Here is a 23120-nt window from a genome sequence, read left to right as displayed (position 1 = left end):
TTTTTCACCTAGTCGGCTCGGGGATTAGAACCAGCAACCTTTCGGTTACTGGCACAATGCTCTTAACCACTAAGCTACCTGACTAACGTCCGACTAACAGAATAACAGTTTCCCCGTAACAATAAATCCATAGCACTTACGGTACAATAAAACATATCAATATTCATAGATCTTTATGAACTCTTGAAACAATCCAAATGACAATTTAATTCACACAGTAACATTCATTTAATCATTTAAAGTTTTCATCAGTCTTCACACCTCTCCTGGCATCAGTGACCCCAGGGCTTCCATGGGAACGTCTCATCCCAGAGGTTGACACGGCAAAGGTGTGGCTGTCTCCTGTGATATTCAAATATACGACCATCCATCCAAACAATGTCATGAATCATGATTGAGTCATCTCACTGGGCCTCGGCAACAGCAAGTCGCGAGTATCAACTTCTCTCATTTTTCCACCAACACCACTAAGGAATTAACATGGTCCACACACACCAACAGAGCCGTGAAGAAGGCGTGACAATGCCACTTCCCCTTCAGGAGGCTGAAAAGATTGGGCATGTGCCCTCAAATCCTCAAAAAGTTATACAGCTGCACCATTGAGCGCATCTTGACTGGCTGCATCACCGCTTGGTATGGCAACTGCTTGGCATCCGACCGCAATGCACTACAGAGGGTAGTGCGTATAGCCTAGTACATCACTGGGGTCGAGCTCCCTGCCATCCAGGAGTCAGAGGAAGGCCCTAAAAATTGTTAGACTCCAGCCACTCAAGTCATAGAATGTTCTCTCTGCTACTGCATTGCAAGCGGTACCAATGCACCAAGTCTGGAACCAACAGGACCCTGAACAGCTTCTACCCCTAAGCCATAAGACCCCTGAACAGCCTAGGTTGCTATTCGGTTAACTATCTGCATTGACCTCTTTTGACTCATCACTGATGCTACTGCTTATTTACCCCTATGTACATATCTACCTTAATTACCACGATGACTCGATACTGGTAACTCATGTTTGTAGCCATGTTAACGTTACTCATTGTGTATTCCTCGTGTTATTATCTTTCTAATATTTTTCTGTTTTTCTCTATGCATTGTTGGGAAGTAAGTAAGTAAGTAAGCATTTCACCGTTAGTCTACACCTGTTGTTTACGAAGCATGTGACAAATACAATTTGATTTGATTTGAAGCAAGGGGGGAGGCCGATGACATCACAAATCCCCATCAGATCAACTCCTTGAAGTTTGCAGTTGTAAAAAAAAACACTATTTTGGTCAAAAGTAAAAAATTTACCCTTTAGTGTGTATACTTTACTGTATTTATACTTGGGAAATCACTTTTCAACAGTAAAAGTAAAAAGAAATCCCATGAGGACGTCTTTAACGATCCAAAATAAGAGCTACATGCACAGTAAAAGATATCTGAAGGATATCAAGTTGTCCTTTGGTCCAACCACTTCGTCCTTTGACATGTTTTGCTTGACTTTTATTGTTGACCTCAGGCACAGTTCTCCCAAAGGGTGCTATGAATGCACAGTGTCTGAACTCCGCTGGGTGTGTGAGAGCAATGTCATTCTGAAATACCACTACAGGAACTGGGAACCCTACAGTCAACTTCTGAAACACATGCAGTACACACAAGGTGGTCCATTGCTGGACATCACTATGGAGTTTGGTAACTGGAGGAAGTTCATCTGCCACACTTCATCCGTTTAGTTAAAATAATTGAACATATTCAGAAATAAATTGTTGTGCAATTTAATGGTTCATATTTGTTTTATTTGAGTTCAAGCTCATCTTGACTAAAGCACTTAACGTTGTTCTTGGTTGTGCTGAATGAATAATATAAAATGTTTTTAAATTCTCTCCAATTGATTGTGTTGTGCAGGGACAAACCCTTCCCTGATTAATGTCTTGAAGATTCTTTATGTAGAGGAACATAGAGTGTCTTTCAAGGAAGTGCACAAGGTCACCCGATTCCATGTTAAGCTTCTTCGTCCTGATTTCTCAGCTCTTTCACAGGCTGTACCTGCTCCTCAGAAACTCTGGTCAACAAGAAGTAAGGCACAACCATCATTAAGTGTCTATGTTGACAGTTAGGCCGTGATTCAATCCAATCGCGCTTGTAGACAATGCCTTTTTTTAAGGCAATGTTCCCACGTTCCCGGAGATCACGGTAAACGCTGCGTATGTCGGTCATGACCTTTAAATGGCACCTTTAAACATGTTTTTTTTTTCCGCAGAGTTGCACGTTGTGTGAATTATTGGTCTGACTTAATACTCCATTGTTCATTTCATAGGCTGTGCAGAAAAGGGAGAAAAGTCAGATGTCCAAAGGATTTTCCGAATATCTCATGTCAAGTCCAAAAGGACCCCTAAAGCTGAGAAGTCATTTTGCGCTCCATAATCCCAATGCCAAATCAATCAGACCTCAGGTGTAGTTTTAGCAGATTAGGGACATGACTGACATTTAATTCAAAGTTCTAATATTTTTTTCTATTCATTAAGTTTGACCCCTCTCTCTTTCTCTCGCTCTCTCATATTCTCTTCTGTTTTGTCTTTTTTGTTTCTCTCGTTCGTTGAACCATATGGCCATCCATACAGAAGATTCAGCTGTTACCTGACGACGTCGAACCAAGACGTTTTAAGATGGTTATGGATAAAACAGGGATTGACAATCAGATGGAGTTAATCGGAGATGATGGAAACATAGTATGGGATGATTAACTACCAAAAGGTAAGAGATACATTCCACTCATTTTCGGACAGATGCTATTAAAACCCTCTACAGTCTAAGGGGGGGGGGGGGGGGGGGGTCGCATCTTTGATAGAGGGCGGCTCATAACAGCCAAACCGTTTGGGCGCTACAGACGTTTTCGTGAGAAGACTGATTGTCGAGATGTCTCATGGTCTGACAAACACCGCTCTCTAGCTCTGCCACGTTTCATCTGACTTAAACGGACAGATTGTGATGGGGATTTTTTATTATTATGCTAATTCAAGTCTAGGGGATTAAAGTTTACTTTAATGATATATTATATTTTGGGTTTATTTTTCAGATGAATACAGCAATGACAAGTTTGTTTTCATGAGTCATAGTCAGTGAGATGCAAAGCTACAGAACATTCACCCAGGACATTGGATTTTTTTCTGCGGGATTAATTTTAATCACTGGACATTGATCACCGGATATTCGGCCAGTCTGCACAGCGCGTTATCGACCCAGAACATATCAGTTTTTCCGCCGGAATCACTGAATCACTGGACCTTTAACTCCGGATTTCATCGCTACCAGCTAGCTACCACCAGCCAGCTACAACAAAACGGACGCTGTGGTCTGGCTAATCAAATCATCCTGAGCTAGGCCCATCGCCCATCTCCCGGCTATCTACCTCTCTGTCAACCGGACGGGACCACCTAGTGTTGACACGGAGCCCCGCCGATCCTACACGACTGGTCTGCGGACGAAATCGTCTGATGTGGTTACGACGTTAACCACGAAGATTCCATCCATCTGCTAGCCCTGGCCCGCTAGCCGTGGCCTCTTACTAGTGCTTCACCACCGGACCTTATGATAACTCAGCTATACAGCTGATATCTGCTGGACTGTTCCTTTTTACGGTACTACATCCTGTTTATGTTTAGCCTCAGCCCAAACATGGTTAGTTTATTGTTGTTTCGGTTATTTCTAATTGTACTATATCACTGTAGACCCCCCAGCCTAGCTAAACCTGCATTAGATAGCTCCTTTGCACCTCCCCCTATACACGCGGAGACCGACTCAATTGATGACTCTAGCGATGCTATCTCTTTCATTGTTACCCAACGCTTAGGGTTACCTCCACTTTACTCATATCCTTCCATATCCTTGTCTGTACATAATGCCCTGAATCTTTTCTATAACACCCGGAAATCTGCCCCCTTTATTCTATGTACCCAACGCACTAGAAGACCAGTTCTTAAAGCCTTTAGCCGTATCCTTATTCTAGTCCTCCTCTGTTCCTCTGGTGATGTAGAGGCTAACCCAGGCCCTGCAGTCCTCAGTATCACTCCTACTCCCCAGGCGCTATCATTTGATGACTTCTGTAATCGCAAAAGTCTTGGTTTCTTGCACATAAATATCAGAAGTCTACTTCCTAAGTTTGAGTTATTCACTGCGTTAGCACACTCTGCCAACCCTGATGTTCTAGCAGTGTCTGAATCCTGGCTCAGGAAGGCCACCAAAAATTCTGAAATTTCCATCCCCAACTATAACATTTTCCGTCTAGATAGAACTGCCAAAGGGGGTGGAGTTGCAATCTACTGTAGAGATAGCCTGCAGAGCTCTATCATACTATCCAGGTCTGTGCCCAAACAGTTTGAGCTTCTACTTCTAAAAATCCACCTTTCCAGAAATAAGTCTCTCACTGTTGCCGCTTGCTACAGACCCCACTCAGCCCCCAGCTGTGCCCTGGACACCATATGTGAATTGATTGCCCCCCATTTATCCTCAGAGTTTGTACTGCTTGGTGACCTAAATTGGGATATGCTTAATACCCCAGCCATCCTACAATCCAAGCTAGATGCCCTCAACCTCACGCAAATTATCAACGAACCTACCAGGTACAACCCTAAATCCGTAAACATGGGTACCCTCATAGATATCATCCTGACTAACATACCCTCTAAATACACCTCAGCTGTCTTCAACCAGGATCTCAGCGATCACTGCCTTATTGCCTGCGTCCGTAACGGGTCCGCGGTCAAACGACCACCCCTCATCACTGTCAAACGCTCCCTAAAACACTTTAGCGAGGAGGCCTTCCTAATTGACCTGGCCCAGGTATCCTGGATGGATATAGATCTCATTCCGTCAGTAGAGGATGCCTGGTTGTTCCTTAAAAGTAATTTCCTCTCAATCTTAAATAAACATGCCCCATTCAAAAAATACAGAACTAAGAACCGATATAGCCCCTGGTTCTCCTCAGACTTGACTGCCCTTGACCAGCACAAAAACATCCTGTGGCGTACAGCATTAGCATCAAATAGCCCCCGCGATATGCAACTTTTCAGGGAAGTTAGGAACCAATATACACAAGCAGTCAGGAAAGCAAAGGCTAACTTTTTCAAACAGAAATTTGCATCCTGTAGCACTAACTCCAAAAAGTTTTGGGACACTGTAAAGTCCATGGAGAATAAGAGCACTTCCTCCCAGCTGCCCACTGCACTGAGGCTAGGAAACACTATCACCACCGATAAATCTACAATAATCGAGAATTTCAACAAGCATTTTGCTACAGCTGGCCATGCTTTCCATCTGGCTACCACTAACCCGGCCACCAACTCTGCACCCTCTGCTGCAACTTGCCCATGCCCCCCCCGCTTCTCCTTCACACAAATTCAGACAGCTGATGTTTTGAAAGCGCTGCAAAATCTGGACCCCTACAAATCAGCTGGGCTAGACAATCTGGACCCTTTCTTTCTAAAACTAGCCGCCGAAATTGTCGCTACCCCTATTACTAGTCTGTTCAACCTCTCTTTCATAACGTCTGAGATCCCCAGAGATTGGAAAGCTGCCGCGGTCATCCCCCTCTTCAAAGGGGGTGACACTCTAGATCCAAATTGCTACAGACCTATATCCATCCTGCCCTGCCTTTCGAAAGTATTCGAAAGCCAAGTTAACAAACAGATAATTGACCATTTCGAATACCACCGTACCTTCTCCGCTATGCAATCCGGTTTCCGAGCTGGTCACGGGTGCACTTCAGCCACGCTCAAGGTCCTAAACGATATTATAACCGCGATTGATAATAGACAGTACTGTGCAGCCGTCTTCATCGACCTGGCCAAGGCTTTCGACTCTGTCAACCACCGCATTCTTATTGGCAGACTAAATAGCCTTGGTTTCTCAAATGACTGCCTCGCCTGGTTCACCAACTACTTCTCAGATAGAGTTCAGTGTGTCAAATCGGAGGGCCTGTTGTCTGGACCTATGGCAGTCTCTATGGGGGTGCCACAGGGTTCAATTCTTGGGCCGACACTTTTCTCTGTGTATATCAATGATGTCGCTCTTGCTGCTGGTGACTCTCAGATCCACCTCTACGCAGACGACACCATTTTGTATACATCTGGCCCTTCATTGGACACTGTGTTAACAAACCTCCAAACGAGCTTCAATGCCATACAACAATCCTTCAGTAGCCTCCAACTGCTCTTAAACACTAGTAAAACTAAATGCATGCTTTTCAATCGAACGCTGCTGGCACCCGCCCACCCGACTAGAATCACCACTCTCGACGGGTCTGACCTAGAGTATGTGGACAACTACAAATACCTAGGTGTCTGGTTAGACTGTAAACTCAACTTCCAGACTCACATAAAGAATCTCCAATCCAAAGTTAAATCTAGAATCGGCTTCCTATTTCGCAACAAAGCCTCCTTCACTCATGCTGCCAAACATGCCCTCGTAAAACTGACTATCCTACCGATCCTTGACTTCGGCGATGTCATTTACAAAATAGCCTCCAACACTCTACTCAGCAAATTGGATGTAGTCTATCACAGTGCCATCCGTTTTGTCTCCAAAGCCCCATACACTACCCACCACTGTGACCTGTACGCTCTTGTTGGCTGGTCCTCACTACATGTTCGTCGTCAAACCCACTGGCTCCAGGCCATCTATAAATCACTGCTAGGCAAATCCCCGCCTTATCTTAGCTCATTGGTCACCATAGCAGCACCCACCCGTAGTCTGCGCTCCAGCAGGTATATCTCACTGGTCATTCCCAAAGCCAACACCTCCTTTGGCCGCCATTCCTTCCAGTTCTCTGCTGCCAATGACTGGAACGAATTGCAAAAATCTCTGAAGCTGGAGACTCTTATCTCCCTCAATAACTTTAAGCATCAGTTGTCAGAGCACCTTACCGATCACTGCACCTGTACACAGCCCATCTGAAATTAGCCCACCCAACTACCTCATCCCTATATTGTTATTTATTTTGCTCATTTGCACCCCAGTATCTCTATTTGCACATAATCTCTTGCACATCTAGCATTCCAGTGTTAATACTATTGTAATTATTCTGCACTATAGCCTATTTATTGCCTTACCTCCATAACTTGCTACATTTGCACACACTGTATATATATTTTCTGTTGTATTTCTGACTTTATGTTTTTTACCCCATATGTAACTCTGTGTTGTTGTTTTATTGCACTACTATGCTTTATCTTGGCCAGGTCGCAGTTGTAAATGAGAACCTGTTCTCAACTGGCTTACCTGGTTAAATAAAGGTGAAATAAATAAAAAATTCAGAACATGCAGAGCATTAAGATAGAAATATGTTATGTATACTGAACAAAAATATAAACGCAACATGCAACAGTTTCAACTGTTTTACTGAGTTAGTTCATATAAGGAAATCAGTAAATTGAAATTAATTCATTAGGCCCTAATCTATGGATTTCACATGACTGGGCAGGGTCGCAGCCATGGGAGGGACTGGCCCAGCCAATGAGAATGAGTTTTTCCCCCATAAAAGTGTTTTATTACAGAAATAAATACTCCTCAGTTTAATCAGCTGTCCGGGTGGCTGGTCTCAGACGATCCCGCAGGTGAAGAAGCCAGATGTGGATGTCCTGGGCTGGCATGGTTACATGTGGTCTGCGGTTGTGAGGCCGGTTGGACGTACTGCGAAATTCTCTAAAACGACCGAGGTGGCTTATGGTAGAGAAATGAACATGAAATTACCTGGCAACAGCTCTGGTGGACATTCATGCAGTCAGCATGCCAATTGCACACTCCCTCAAAACATGAGACATCTGTGGCATTGTGTTGTGTGACATAACTACACATTTTAGAGTGGCCTTTTATTGTCCCCAGTACAAGGTGCACCTGTGTAACGATCATGCTGTTTAATCAGCTTCTTGATATGCCACACCTGTCAGGTGGATGGATTATCTTGGCAAAGGAGAAATGCTCACTAACAGGGATGTAAACACATTTGTGCACAAAGTTCGAGAGAAATTAGTTTTTTGTGCGAATGGAACATTTATGGGTTCTTTTATTTCAGGGTCTTTATTTGTTACACTAACCCAGTCCTTCTCAAATAGTGGGGCGCGCCCCCCTGGGGGGGGCTCGGAGCGATGCCAGGGGGGGCGCGTGTGACCCCGGGGAACATGCTTTTTTTTGCCGCAGGGAGTAGTTTTTTTTTTGCACCGAACAAGAGCACACAGCACAGAGCAGGAAATATGAAGTGCAGATAACAAACCCTTAAGAGACCATGGAAACATATCTAACAGGGATGAAAAGAAAGACGGAGATAATGAGACAAAGTCTCCCGAAAGCTAAGACGAGGAAATATGACGAAGCGTATGTAGCGCTTGGCTTCACTGTGACTACGGTGGGAGACGAGGAAAGACCGGTATGTTTACTGTGTCTAAAAATGTTGGCAGCGGACAGCATGAAGCCAAATAAATTAAGGCGTCACTTAAAGACATTACACCCCAATCACGCTGATAAGCCTCTTGAGTTTTTTCAGCGAAAACGTGCCGAATATTGCCAACAATCGTCCGGCTTTGTGAATGCTACTTCAGTAAACAGCGTCATATAAGGTGGCGTACCAAATTGCTCAGTGCAGAAAACCCCACTCCATAGCAGAGGAGTTGATACTGCCTGCAGTATTAGACATGGTCTCTGTCATGCTGGATGACGCAAGTGCTGCAAAAATAAAAACTATCCCTCTGTCCAATGACACTGTCGCCAGACGTATAGATGACATTGATAACGATCTTAAAGAACAGCTGGTAAACTCAAAGACAAACTTTTTGCCTTACAGTTCGATGAAGCAACTGACAGCAACAAAGACTGTTTATCGTTTATGTACGTTTTGACATGACAAACTCCCTGTGTGAGGATCTACTTTTTTGTAAATATGTCAGAGACAGAGCCACAGCTGAAGAGCTATTCAAAATGCTGGACTACTTCCTGACTGAGAATGGGCTAAAGTGGGAGAACTGCATTGGTGTTTGCAGTGATGGTGCACAGACCATGGCAGGGATGAGAAAAGGACTTCGGGCACTCATCAAGAAGGCCTCACCTAATGCTGAGTGGACACACTGTGTTATACACAGAGAAGCACTGGCATCAAGGCACCTTTCCTCTGAATTAAGTGAGGTTATGACTGACATTGTAGGTGTAGTCAATTTCATAAAGACCAGACCACTAAAAACAAGAGTCTTCTCTGCTATCTGTGAGGAGATGGGAGCTGAACATCAAGCTGTGCTGTTTCACAGTGAAGCAAGGTGGCTGTCATGAGGAAACGTCTTGTCCCGAGTTTTTGAGCTCAGAGAGCAGATAAGAATGTTTTCGGAGCAGGAGCACAAGTATGACCTCGCAGAAAAATGTAGTGATGAGAACTTCCTGGCAAAGCTGGCCTACCTGAGTGACATATTTGGAAAGCTAAATGAACTAAATCTACAGCTTCAAGGGAAAGATAAACACCTCCCTCAGGTCACAGACAAGATCAGCTCTTTCACTCGAAAGCTTGCAATGTGGGGCAGGCGACTTGATGAAGGAAATACTGATTCATTCGAGAACCTGCATGAATTTGTTGACACTACTGACTATGATGCCACCTCAGTGATTCCATATATTAAGGAGCATATTTCATCACTGATGGGATTCTTTAAAAAGTACTTCCCTGAAAACAGTTCCCAATATGACTGGGTGAGAGATCATTTCAATGCACCAGCTCCAACTGGTTTCAGCTCTGCAGAGGAGGACCAGTTCATTGATATCACGTCTGACTCCACATTGAGACTGAGGTTCACATCACAGACACTGAGTGAATTCTGGCTGAGTGTAGAGAGGCAGTATCCACTCTTAGGGCAGAGGGCTAAGAGTGGATACTGCCTCTCTTTGTGAGACTGGCTTCTCTGCTGTTGCTGCACTGAAGACCAAGTACAGGTCCCAGCTAAACATTGAGCAGGAGCTGAGAGTTGCAGTATCATGCTTCAAACCCTGCTTCGAAAAGCTGTGCACTGCAAAACGTGCTCATTGTAGCCATTAATCCTGACTTCCTCATTTTTATATAAATAAATAAAATAATCAGCTCAAATTGTTTTATTCATTTTTGTTTTATAGGTCAAAGTGTTTCATATATTGTGCTCCTGAGTTAATGTTGCTGATCAATTTGAATGTATTGTTATTTATTGATTATATTTTATTTTATTTTTCAGTATCAAATGGTCAAAAAATGTTTACAGTTTAAATAAGGGTTGCATTTTTTTTAAATTTCAGGCAAATTGATGCACTTTAAGTATTTTCTGTTACAATGTTAATAAAGTTATTCTTTGTTGTAACTATATTTCTTTCTTTTTTATTTTCTTTAATGTTAATAAGGATACAATGTTATGCAGAGGTGTACATATAACAATTTTATAGACAAATTATACTATTTACAGTCGCGGCGGAGAGTTGGGGGGCGCGAAATGTTTACTTCTTCCTAGGGGGGGCGTAACAGAAAATAATTGAGAAGCACTGCACTAACCCATTCTTCTATCTTGTCTCTCTCTCTCTCTCTGTCTCTGTCTCTCTCTCTCTCTCTCTCTCTCTCTCTCTCTCTCTCTCTCTCTCTCTCTCTCTCTCTCTCTCTCTCTCTCTCTCTCTCTCTCTCTCTCTCTCTCTCTCTCTCTCTCTCTCTCTCTCTCTCTCTCTCTCTCTCTCTCTATCTCTCTGCCCATCCTCTGACTTGCAGAACCTAATCCAAAAATGCTGACATCTGTGTCATAGTGGATAAAGATACTTCACCGGATCAACCCAGTAATGAAGAGTGAAGCTGACCAAACAAAGGCACTGACTTGGCCAAGGACCTTCCTCAATTAATTAATGGTTTTGATAAAAAAAACAAAAAAAAAAACGCCTCTGGGTAAACTGATATGAAATATATTTACAAAATAATGACACAGGCATAACCTCACAGCCCAGTCATCACCTCTCCAGCATCTCTGTATTGTCCTGGACCACTGAGTCATCTAATGTTCTGACTAAGGAATGGATAAGCAGCTGTCATTGACAGGGTCATATTCATACCAGAGCATGGTACAGACGCTCTGATTAAGAAACAATGGCAAAAATGTTTTATTGATACTGTGTTGTTGTTGTCTTGAATTGATGGTCTTATATTATTAACATTGCGTTTATTTGTATTTTTAGTGTTTGATTCTTTGTATTGATTTTATGTTTTGTATTTGAAGTAGTGTGTTCATCCGACCCTGTCAATCAATCAAATGGTGCGCCATATATTTCTGAAGTTGATTTTTGTTTATAAAGTTGATTTTAAAATGTTAATGATGTTTATGTGGTCCTCTGTAGCTCAGCGGGTAGAGCACGGCGCTTGTAACGCCAAGGTAGTGGGTTCGATCCCCGGGACCACCCATACACAAAAAAAAATGTATGCACGCATGACTGTAAGTCGCTTTGGATAAAAGCGTCTGCTAAATGGCATATTATTATTATATTATTTATGTGTTTTCTTTACTATAACACTAATGGATCTGCTGTGATGGATTTATGATGTATACTTTTCAAAGACTACAGATGTTGGATCTTAATTTGAGCCAGTTTGCTACAGGAGGAAAATAACAGCAACAGGAAATGTGAATTATTATATAGATTATAATTACTTTTAGATTTTTGTTTATATGAGGATTGAAGGGCGGGAACCCGGTTGACGAGATGTACCGTGAGGCCAAAACCGCTCCCTTTTCCCGGGATAAATAACTTCAAGAAACCGGTCACTTAATTTTTTAATTGTAGCTGCAGAGTTTTAAAACAGTCTATCACTCGAATATCGTTGCTTTAAATCAGTGCACAGCACTCGCAGTCTTTCTCTCCTTCAACTCCATTCAAATTGCATCCAAAATAGATAATCTTGTTTTAGATTGATATATGTAGCCCTATATATAGATGTCCTAGCCTACCTCTTTCAGGTAATACATTCAATGCAGTATTAGCCTTATGTTTAGCTAATTAATGATGGGTTATGCATAAGCTTCTAACTTAAAGCCTCTGTCTCTTGCGCAATACGCAAGCACCTGTGCTCCGCTGGACATATATATTTTTTGCATTTCTTCTACCAATAGACTATTCATAGAGGGACGCAAGCTCTTTTTTGATGAACGTTAAATACAGCAGCCAATATAACTCACGGGTAGTTTGAAAGAAGAGCTAACGCACGATGGCGGTAGGCTATAGCAGTTATTTATTCAGACCCATAACCATTCAATCTTCATCAAGAGAAGTGAAAGCCTTCTGCATCTAATTCTAGTCCAATATTAGTCAAGGATGTCATTAGAATGATTAAGATAAGGACAATGAAACGTATTTCATTTAACTGTTGAAAGCGAGGAAGGAATGAAGCAACAATAGAGAGAGAAAGAGGAGGTAGGCTAATAACATTAGGGGACATATTATGAAAGGTATATGTGCGTCAGCCTACTAATTATACAAATAGGCCCTATTATATATTTGTTATTTGAAGTGGAATATACCAGTGCAATAAAATTAAATAAAACACAACCACCAAACATCCCTGCAAATGATATGGGGAAAGTTTCAGGGCATGGGAAAAGTGTAAATTCAGTCTGGAACTTTGATCATAGATTTATTTAAAGTCCATATTTATGATATTCCTCAAATTGTTCTATCATAATTCTTACAGCTTTATTGCTGTAAATGAAACAATCTGATATATTTTCCAGCCTCCCTATTCCGCCCCTTTCTGGCTCCGCTTCTCCATCTCGCACCCCTCGTTCCCCGACTCGTCCCTTTATCTCTCTCTCCATTACTGTGGCGCAGACTCACCATAGGCGCGTTTCTCCACTTGCGCTCTCCAACTCCCGCCAGTGGAGAGCTCTTTGTTCTTTTGTTGAAACGTTTGCTGTTGCTTTCAAACGTTTAAATGCAAATGTGGTAGATCTATATCCTATCTAATCCTTCAATAATTGCTAGCGTTTCATCATTCCATCCCTGTACCGTTTATTGCAACACTTCGACATTTCTGTTTCATGTTTTATAAGATACATTTTCATTTACCAGATCCAGGAAGTGGTGTGTTTGTGTTTACATGTGGCCAGTGGAGTGCCTATGTACGACGTAGACTTCCATATTAGCAACACTTTCATTAAAAGGAATTTAATCATAGCTAATTATTATTATGATAAATCATAATTGCCAGCTACATTTTCTCAATCTTATACTTCCAAACGTGTTTTTATTGTTAGCTCTTTGCATGTGTTTCAGACAATGGTAAAACTCATTGTTGAGAACAAAATAGTGCAAGAGTGAGGGGTAAGAAGTAGAAGGGAGGCTTGACCAGAGGAGGGGTGATAACTGACCAATGCTGGGGTGAGTTGAGGAGGAGGGGTGATAACTGACCAATGCTGGGGTGAGTTGAGGAGGAGGGGTGATAACTGACCAATGCTGGGGTGAGTTGAGGAGGAGGGGTGATAACTGACCAATGCTGGGGTGAGTTGAGGAGGAGGGGTGATAACTGACCAATGCTGGGGTGAGTTGAGGAGGAGGGGTGATAACTGACCAATGCTGGGGTGAGTTGAGGAGGAGGGGTGATAACTGACCAATGCTGGGGTGAGTTGAGGAGGAGGGGTGATAACTGACCAATGCTGGGGTGAGTTGAGGAGGAGGGGTGATAACTGACCAATGCTGGGGTGAGTTGAGGAGGAGGGGTGATAACTGACCAATGCTGGGGTGAGTTGAGGAGGAGGGGTGATAACTGACCAATGCTGGGGTGAGTTGAGGAGGAGGGGTGATAACTGACCAATGCTGGGGTGAGTTGAGGAGGAGGGGTGATAACTGACCAATGCTGGGGTGAGTTGAGGAGGAGGGGTGATAACTGACCAATGCTGGGGTGAGTTGAGGAGGAGGGGTGACGCTTTATGAGTGAGGAGGAGGGGTGACACTTGCTTGACTAGTGCAGGGTTGATATTTGACAAGGAAAGGGGTGAGGTCTGAGGAGGGGTGACACTTGCTTGACTAGTGCAGGGTTGATATTTGACTAGGGAAGGGATGAGGTCTGAGGAGGAATGATGATGTTCCTGATATGTATTCCATAGTTATATGTCTAAAACAAATTAGCTAGCTTCTTATAACATAAATTGAAGTAGGCCATGAATGACTATGGCCTTACCACCAACATTAGATAATAAAATACACAAAAAAAAAATGAATTGAATGACTGACTTTTTCATAGGCTATGTAACTTGAATAGAAGAGAGATCCAACGAATTTCCACAAAACCTACACACAGGAATATCTCATAATATTAAGTATGAACACATTTATTTACAAAGTCTTACAGTGTTCTGTGTCGATGAACTGGTTAGAGCATTTGATGCAACAACTCAGCAACAACTTTGAAACCATCATAAACATTCTAAAACGTTTTAAACCAATATTGATCTAAACATTAAACACATTGAAGAAAACGACTACAGACAAAGGTTAAATCTAAAAAGCCACCGAAAGATCATGGTATTAAAACATTTGTTCATTTCAGATCTGTTTAGTTTTTTCACACATTATGACAAAGACACACAACCTCATGTAATGAATAACACACTGATATGCGATTTAGAATGACTCGAAATAGGTCCATTAATCCAAGCTAGTGTGTCTGTAGTTTGTTGTGTGAGGGATCTGGTGTTTGAATCAAGTCCCTCCAGTATAAGTTGGATACCATCTGAAGAGTGAAATCCATATTTCCTCCATGCTGGTCTAGCCATCTGTCTCTGTCCAGCCCAGTGAGTCTGTGTGGCTCCTATTCCACAGTGAGGGCCATCCTCTGTGCCTCCCCATACCTCTCTCCTAAGGTTGGGATAGGCCCCTGCCGTGAGGACTGGTCCTTTCAAAGCAAACAATGAGCACTGGCATGATGGGGTAGATTTGTTTGCAAGGTGCAGGCTGTGGTGTACACTCCAATACTGTATCTCCATGTGGGAACACTAGTGAGCCTTTTAGTCAGAATCAATTATTTATTTCTGGTTAAAACCCTAATTTCTCCCCGATGAGATAAAATCAGCAACATTTGTCCATCCGGTAAGTGTTGAGTGCATTTGCTGCTCCTTTCTGTTTGTAACCAGTCTCCTCTCTTTGTGTGCATGATATCCTTCTAAGTAATCTCTAAACTAAAAAAATAAAAATAAAACTTTTTCTTTTCATATGCAAAAAGTACAAAATATTGATTGTGATAGACCCACAATTCAAATTCCAATACGAAAAACTCAATATTATTAAATAGGAATTGGCAAAAAAAACAACAACACTTGAGTTTTATTTGACAAATATATATCAATATGTACAGATCACATGTCCCAGGTTGGTCATCACTGAAAAAAGAGCAAGAGTAGAGACAAACATTCACTAGCAGGTAAATAATACTGTACAATCATACTGTAAGATGAAATATAACTTCTTAAACACCCCTAAAGGTGTCCGAATGCTTCCCATCTGAAACAGTTTGTGCATACGGCAAGTGTCTTCACTGACATTTTCAACCTCAACCTTGGCCCGAGTCTGTACTACCTACAGTACATGGTTTCAAGCTGACCACCATAGTCCCTGTGCCCAAGAATACCAAGGTAACCTGCCTAAATGACTATCTCTCCAATAGCACTCACGTCTGTAGCCATGAAATGCTTTGAAAGGCTGGTCATGGCTCACACGGCAAGCGGTACCCGGAGCGCCAAGTCTAGGTCCAAATGGTTCCTTAACAGCTTCTACCCCCAAGCCATAAGACTGCTGAACAATTAATCAAACGGACTATTTGCATAGCACTGTGTATTGTCTATGCGTCATCACTTTACTCTTCGTACATGTACATATTACCTCAATTACCTCGACTAACCTGTACCCCCGCACAGCGACTCAGTACCCCCTGTATATAGCCTCATTATTGTTATTGTATTGTGTTACTTTGGTTTATTTAGTCAATATTTTGATATATTTGATATATTATGATGACGTTTTGTGACGTTTTTTCGGCAAGGGTTTCTTCGGCTGTTTGTACACACCAGCTGAAGTTCGGTAGCCGAAGTCTACGCCCCTTCGTCGGTGATTGGTCAACAATAGGGATTCTTCAGTGAAGTGTTTGTTGTCATTCAACGAGAGATGACTTGTTTTCATGCACATTTCTTCATTGAGAAATAATGCACCAAACATCTTCGATGTAAAATTTCGCAACTAAGATCTCTTCGGCAAAAAAAGTCAAAATTAATGAAAGATTTCTTGAGTTATCTTACATTCATTCGGACTATTTTGAGGAAGACTGGCTACGGCGTCTCAAGATGGACAAACAGTACTATTGCCGCTTTTTTCTAGTTTTTCAAGCGAAGGTATTTTAAGGGAGTATGCGAGGCACAGACGTTCACTTCACCTAGCCGAGTTCTGCTAGGAGCAAACTGACCCTAGTATGCAGACTCCTTAAGACAGCCCAACACCCACTTGGGCCAGAGCAGGCCAAGCAAACAGAGCCTCATAGATGTACTGTTGCTGTACAAACCTTATGCCAACATCCGGGTATGGGTAATCCATCCCGACCCTGGTGACAGAAAAGAAACACCTTCATTAAACAAACACATGCAGTATTGCATCGCCAAAAGATATATACAGATGGTCTGAAACAAAGGGGTAGGAGGAGAGATATCTAACAGCACACACTAGTCATGCTGTCAAACCATCCATTAAACTAATACCATATTACAGTGATTAAAAACAGTGACATTCCAGCTCATGACATGATTCAGTAGCTGCATAACATAGCAAAACACTGACAACAGGTGATTACTTCACATAAGAGGAGCACAACACTGATGTCACAACATTACACACTACACCCACAGTGATAATAGTTTAAACACAGTTTCTGTTCAGCTAGACTACAGGCAGGGAAGAACACATTCAGTACAGTAAAGAACAGGTAGCTCCGCTGCAGTGGTAGACATGCTGGCTCAGGTTATCATGTAGCTCCGCTGCAGTGGTAGACATGCTGGCCCAGGTTATCATGTAGCTCCGCTGCAGTGGTAGACATGCTGGCCCAGGTTATCATGTAGCTCCGCTGCAGTGGTAGACATGCTGGCCCAGGTTATCATGTAGCTCCGCTGCAGTGGTAGACATGCTGGCCCAGGTTATCATGGTTTGTGGATCTGACTATAGTGTTATGTCACTAACATAAGACTACCAATTAGGAGGCCCAGAGTCTTGCTGGTTGGTTGCTGACTAAGTATGTCTAACTATCTAAGTATGTCTAACTATCTAAGTATGTCTAACTATCTAAGTATGTCTAACTATCTAAGTATGTCTAACTATCTAAGTATGTCTAACTATCTAAGTATGTCTAACTATCTATATCTGAGTTATCATGTTGCAGGTGCCTTTAAAAGCTCTGGTAAAGGCCAAGTGGCCGACACGTAAGCTTGAATTAAAAAGTGATACTAGCAAGAGCAGTGTGCAAGAGCAGTATGGCTACCACTGCATCCCAGAAAAGCAGGAAGACAGACAGGGGAAAGGGGTTAATGACGGGTGAGGGACAGAAAGACAGAAAGAAAGCAGAAATACTATACCAGGGGGCAAGGGGCGCCTGAGGATTGCCCCGCCTCCCCAGGGTGTTCTTTACACCCATTGGTGCCCTGTCAGCAAGAGCCATTCCGAAAATGTCACTCCTTTATTAAATTGATACAGTACTGTGTATACTGTCTGTCTATAGCCACTTATTCAAGTCCTGACCTCAGTCATACTAACATCTCACTCATATATAAACATTTCCATTATGTAAACATATCATATGCACCTCCCATTATTACTATAAACATCTACACTCCAATGGAACCTAATAATTGTGTTATTTAGAGAAAGAAAAGTTTGCCCTTGAATGAAAAGACAGTGTTTGAAGAAGAGTGAGTAGAGAGGAGGAGGCAGGAAGAAGTGACATACCACAGGACAGGGCTGGTCCAGTCCAGGGGGGCCCTGCTCGCCCTTCTGTCCTTTCAGTCCCTTCTTTCCCAGCATCCCCCTGTCACCCTGAGAGAGAAGAGAGACAAAACAATAATATATAATAATTAGGGTTGTTAGAGTTATTCAGTTAACTCAAGTTAACCTTTAGTAATTTTAGTGCATGATTGACATTATTTTCTCCCGCAATTGTCTGAAAGCATTCTAAATACACTGAAAACATCAAAACTACATAACTTATACAAATAAAAACAACAACGCAATGTCAAAACAAGTTGACATGGAGGTTAAAGAGTGTGCTTTATCAATTTACCTGATTTTGCTAACTGTTACTTTGAATAAAATCAAGACGTCAATATTCTTGTAATGCTTTTAGTAATTTGAGCAAATTTTGAATTTGCGATTATTCATGATTAATCAAAGCAAATCCTGTGATTAATTCGATAAATAGTTTTTATCATTTGACGGCCCTAATAATAATAATAATATAAGCAATTTAGCAGACGCTTTTATCCAAAGCGACTTACAGTCAGGAATGCATACATTTTTTACGTGTGGGTGGTCCAGGGAATCAAATCCACTATCCAAGGGCAACATGAGCCAAGCTCTACCAACTGAGCTACATAGACCCACAAAGGAGACAAGTCTCTCATCGTGCATCAATTTCTTCTCCAGATTATACTATAACTAAACAATCCTCCTCCTTCTCACCTCAGAATTTAACCAGCACCCCCCCCCCCCCCCCCCCCCCACCACCACCACTTCTAGCTCGGACTCTACAGATAGCTACGTTATTGAGGGAAAATGTACTTTCTATGCCTGTGATATGTGGTTGTCCCACCTAGCTATCTTAAGATGAATGCACTAACTGTAAAACGCTCTGGATAAGAGCGTCCGCTAAATGACTAGCATGTTCATGTATAATGTTAGGTAACAGAAGATGATTAAACATAGCCTCAGTAGCCCCTGTTGTGGCTGATACCCACCTTGTCTCCTCTGCCCCCTCTCTCCCCCTTTTCTCCCATCAGCCCGGGGAAACCCTGACATGGAGAGAGGTAGTGGTCAATAAAGTGTTTTTAAAAGACTGTGCTAGTTTCTTAGTGTGTGGGCTAACACAGTCTTGTGACATGCAGGAGAGCTGGTTCGAACCCTGTCAGTCACAAGAGCAAGATTAAATAGGGAGTGGAAGGGCTATGACAGGGCTATTCAACTGTATTCTTATGGGGGCCAAATTGTGTTTTTTTGTGACACTAACGCGGCCTGTGTTAGTTATTGAATCTTGCTCTGCATGTCACAAGACTGTGTGATAGAGGTGAACAGAAGGCACATCCATATTAGCTTTCAGGAATGGGGTCATAATAGCTTATAGCCAAAACAGTTCAAATGCTAGAGCCAAATTCATAGGAAGAAAAAAACTTAAACATGCCACAATGGCTTCAGAAACCGCCAGAAGCTTCTGTTTACCACAGTGACCGTTTAATTCTATCTGTACTCCTCTACTTTTCCTGGCTGGCAAAGTACCAGGATGTTGTCTCTGGTTTTGAATCTGAACTTAGAGAACTGAATTTGAATGCATCTGAGAAGTTGAATATGTGAAATTTTGATAAACTTGAAATAATACTGTAGTTTGTAAACTTGATACACAGAAAATGAATGCAATATCTACCATATTGAAACTGAATATATAAATACTGAATTTGAATATTCAATTACATTTAAATTGAATTTTTTAACTGAATGCAATATTCACTCAATTCAGTTTCAAATCTAAGTTACATTTCTGAATTAAATTATTACATTTGTTCAATACAAATTCAAAAATATTAAATTCAATATCCTAATACAAATTCAAAATTATGGAATTCAAATACAATTTAAGGTTGGCACGGAAACCACTCCATAGAAACGTGACAGATTTACATTTTACATTTTTAGTCATTTAGCAGATGCTCTTATCCAGAGCGACTTACAGTTATACATACTGGCCCCCCGTGGGAATCGAACCCACAACCCTGGCGTTACAAACGCCATGCTCTACCAACTGAGCTACATCCCTGCCGGCCATTCCCTCCCCTACCCTGGACGACCTTGGGTAATTGTGCGACGCCCCATGGGTCTCCCGGTCATGGCCGGCTATGACAGAGACATTTAGACATACTTACATCTAATCCCGGCAATCCTTGCTCTCCCTGTTGAAGAAATTAAATATGATCAAGTTAATTCAGAAGCAGCTTACTTTGGAAAATTTACCTGTCTCTGAAGGGTCTCTGATACCCTGTCCATTTCCTCAACAAACAGGGCATATGAAAAATGCTGCTAACCTTTCCCCCTTTGGTGCCAGGGAGACCAATCAATCCTGTAGAACCTGGAAGACCCTGGATACCCTGTGTGCAGAAATACTGTCATCAGTTATGTGGTCCGTAATATGATAGGCAGCAGGGTTGGGGCCAATTCTGAATTGAGTTGCAAATTGTTCTTTAATTCCTATTAAATTCTTGAATTTGAATTTAATTTCACTTTGGAATTAGGAAGTAGATTTTAATTCAACAAAATTCTATGAAATTCAAATGGCTAATTTATTCTACATTCAACCATACATATGTTTATTTTGACATACTGTATGTGACCAATACTATGTACAGCATATCGATGAAATATTTGACTTTTAAAGATGAATTATCTGTAAATTAATTACAAATAATTACAGTAGTCTGGACATATTCTAATATCATTTTGTATGTTTATAATTCACTTACACCTTATGAAATATGAATTAAAATACATTTCCCAGAATGCATCAAACACTACAGAATGGAAGGGATCAACCTAATCTCATGACACCAATATTAATAAATCATGTGTGACATGTTTCAGTTGTAATCAAATGGTGTCTGTATTCTTTGCAGTAATAAGTGTCAGATGCTTTTGGTAAAAGATTTGTCAAAGGAAGGATAGTTTTATGCTTCATGTCTCTGCTTCCTGTGGGAGCTTACCCCTAACCCAGGAGGACCTCTGTCACCTGCATCCCCCTTATCTCCTTTCACTCTCTCACCTGGTTCCCCCTGTGAGATATTGACAAATACACAACTTCAAGCTGGTGCTTACATTTTTCCTTGTGAATTACAATCCATCTTGTCTCTGACCTACTATAAATACACATTTCATCCACTATTCTCCACCCAGCATTTCATCATCTCCTAGGGCTAAAGTTTGAATGACAGGGCATTCCAGTGCAGCTTTAGTAACCTAAAGAATCCTGTATTGTTTTCTTTTAGGGGCAGGATAAATCACAGCCCTGACTATCTCACCTTGGGGCCAGGCATTCCATCATGTCCCTGAAAAACACAATTTGTTATGTCATTCTCTTTATAAACACTGTTAATCACAAGAGCCTATAACAGAACATACAGTGGGGAAAAAAAGTATTTAGTCAGCCACCAATTGTGCAAGTTCTCCCACTTAAAAAGATGAGAGAGGCCTGTAATTTTCATCATAGGTACACGTCAACTATGACAGACAAAATTAGAAAAAAAAATCCAGAAAATCACATTGTAGGATTTTTAATGAATTTATTTGCAAAGTATGGTGGAAAATAAGTATTTGGTCAATAACAAAAGTTTCTCAATACTTTGTTATATACCCTTTGTTGGCAATGACACAGGTCAAACGTTTTCTGTAAGTCTTCACAAGGTTTTCACACACTGTTGCTGGTATTTTGGCCCATTCCTCCATGCAGATCTCCTCTAGAACAGTGATGTTTTGGGGCTGTCGCTGGGCAACACAGACTTTCAACTCCCTCCAAAGATTTTCTATGGGGTTGAGATCAGGAGACTGGCTAGGCCACTCCAGGACCTTGAAATGCTTCTTACGAAGCCACTCCTTCATTGCCCGGGCGGTGTGTTTGGGATCATTGTCATGCTGAAAGACCCAGCCACGTTTCATCTTCAATGCCCTTGCTGATGGAAGGAGGTTTTCACTCAAAATCTCACGATACATGGCCCCATTCATTCGTTCCTTTACACGGATCAGTCGTCCTGGTCCCTTTGCAGAAAAACAGCCCCAAAGCATGATGTTTCCACCCCCATACTTCACAGTAGGTATGGTGTTCTTTGGATGCAACTCAGCATTCTTTGTCCTCCAAACACGACGAGTTGAGTTTTTACCAAAAAGGTCTATTTTGGTTTCATCTGACCATATGACATTCTCCCAATCCTCTTCTGCATCATCCAAATGCACTCTAGCAAACTTCAGACAGGCCTGGACATGTACTGGCTTAAGCAGGCGGACACGTCTTGCACTGCAGGATTTGAGTCCCTGGCGGCGTAGTGTGTTACTGATGGTAGGCTTTGTTACTTTGGTCCCAGCTCTCTGCAGGTCATTCACTAGGTCTGGGATTTTTGCTCACCGTTCTTGTGATCATTTTGACCCTACGGGGTGAGATCTTGCGTGGAGCCCCAGTTCGAGGGAGATTATCAGTGGTCTTGTATGTCTTCCATTTCCTAATAATTGCTCCCACAGTTGATTTCTTCAAACCAAGCTGCTTACCTATTGCAGATTCAGTCTTCCCAGCCTGGTGCAGGTCTACAATTTTGTTTCTGGTGTCCTTTGTCAGCTCTTTGGTCTTGGCCATAGTGGAGTTTGGAGTGTGACTGTTTGAGGTTGTGGACAGGTGTCTTTTATACTGATAACAAGTTCAAACAGATGCCATTAATACAGGTAACGAGTGGAGGACAGAGGAGCCTCTTAAAGAAGAAGTTACAGGTCTGTGAGAGCCAGAAATCTTGCTTGTTTGTAGGTGACCAAATACTTATTTTCCACCATAATTTGCAAATAAATTCATAAAAAATCCTACAATGTGATTTTCTGGAGAAAAAAATTCTCAATTTGTCTTTCATAGTTGACGTGTACCTATGATGAAAATTACAGGCCTCTCTCATCTTTTTAAGTGGGAGAACTTGCACAAATAGTGGCTGACTAAATACTTTTTTCCCCCACTGTATAGCATTAAAAAAAACATGAATAGCAAAGTAGACATTGGAGATTTACTAGGTTCCTCTGAGAACAGGTTGAGGTTATGGAGTGTTTGTCAAGGATCTATTTGCAGAGAGAATATATCTAGA

General features: G+C 41.8%; 1 protein-coding gene across 1 annotated transcript in view; it reads right to left on the bottom strand.

Moving 5' to 3' along the window:
- Window positions 1-14314: 14314 nt before the first annotated feature.
- LOC311099876 (uncharacterized protein) overlaps window positions 14315-23120 on the bottom strand; it is a gene marked incomplete at its 5' end in the record, with an annotated part of 33216 nt that continues 24410 nt past the window's right edge. The window contains 8 exons of the mRNA XM_084140598.1: window positions 14315-15380; window positions 16553-16591; window positions 17983-18069; window positions 18987-19040; window positions 20163-20189; window positions 20322-20384; window positions 20994-21062; window positions 21309-21335. Of these exons, the coding sequence (XP_083996724.1) occupies window positions 15378-15380; window positions 16553-16591; window positions 17983-18069; window positions 18987-19040; window positions 20163-20189; window positions 20322-20384; window positions 20994-21062; window positions 21309-21335 (369 nt within the window). The 3' untranslated portion in view covers window positions 14315-15377. The remainder of the gene's footprint in view (window positions 15381-16552; window positions 16592-17982; window positions 18070-18986; window positions 19041-20162; window positions 20190-20321; window positions 20385-20993; window positions 21063-21308; window positions 21336-23120) is intronic.

Source organism: Coregonus lavaretus (assembly GCF_964263955.1).
Source record: "Coregonus lavaretus genome assembly, chromosome: 24".
In the NCBI taxonomy this organism is placed as follows: Eukaryota; Metazoa; Chordata; class Actinopteri; order Salmoniformes; family Salmonidae; genus Coregonus; species Coregonus lavaretus.
Note: the sequence above shows the minus strand (reverse complement) of the source record. Positions and strands in the feature narration are given on the sequence as shown.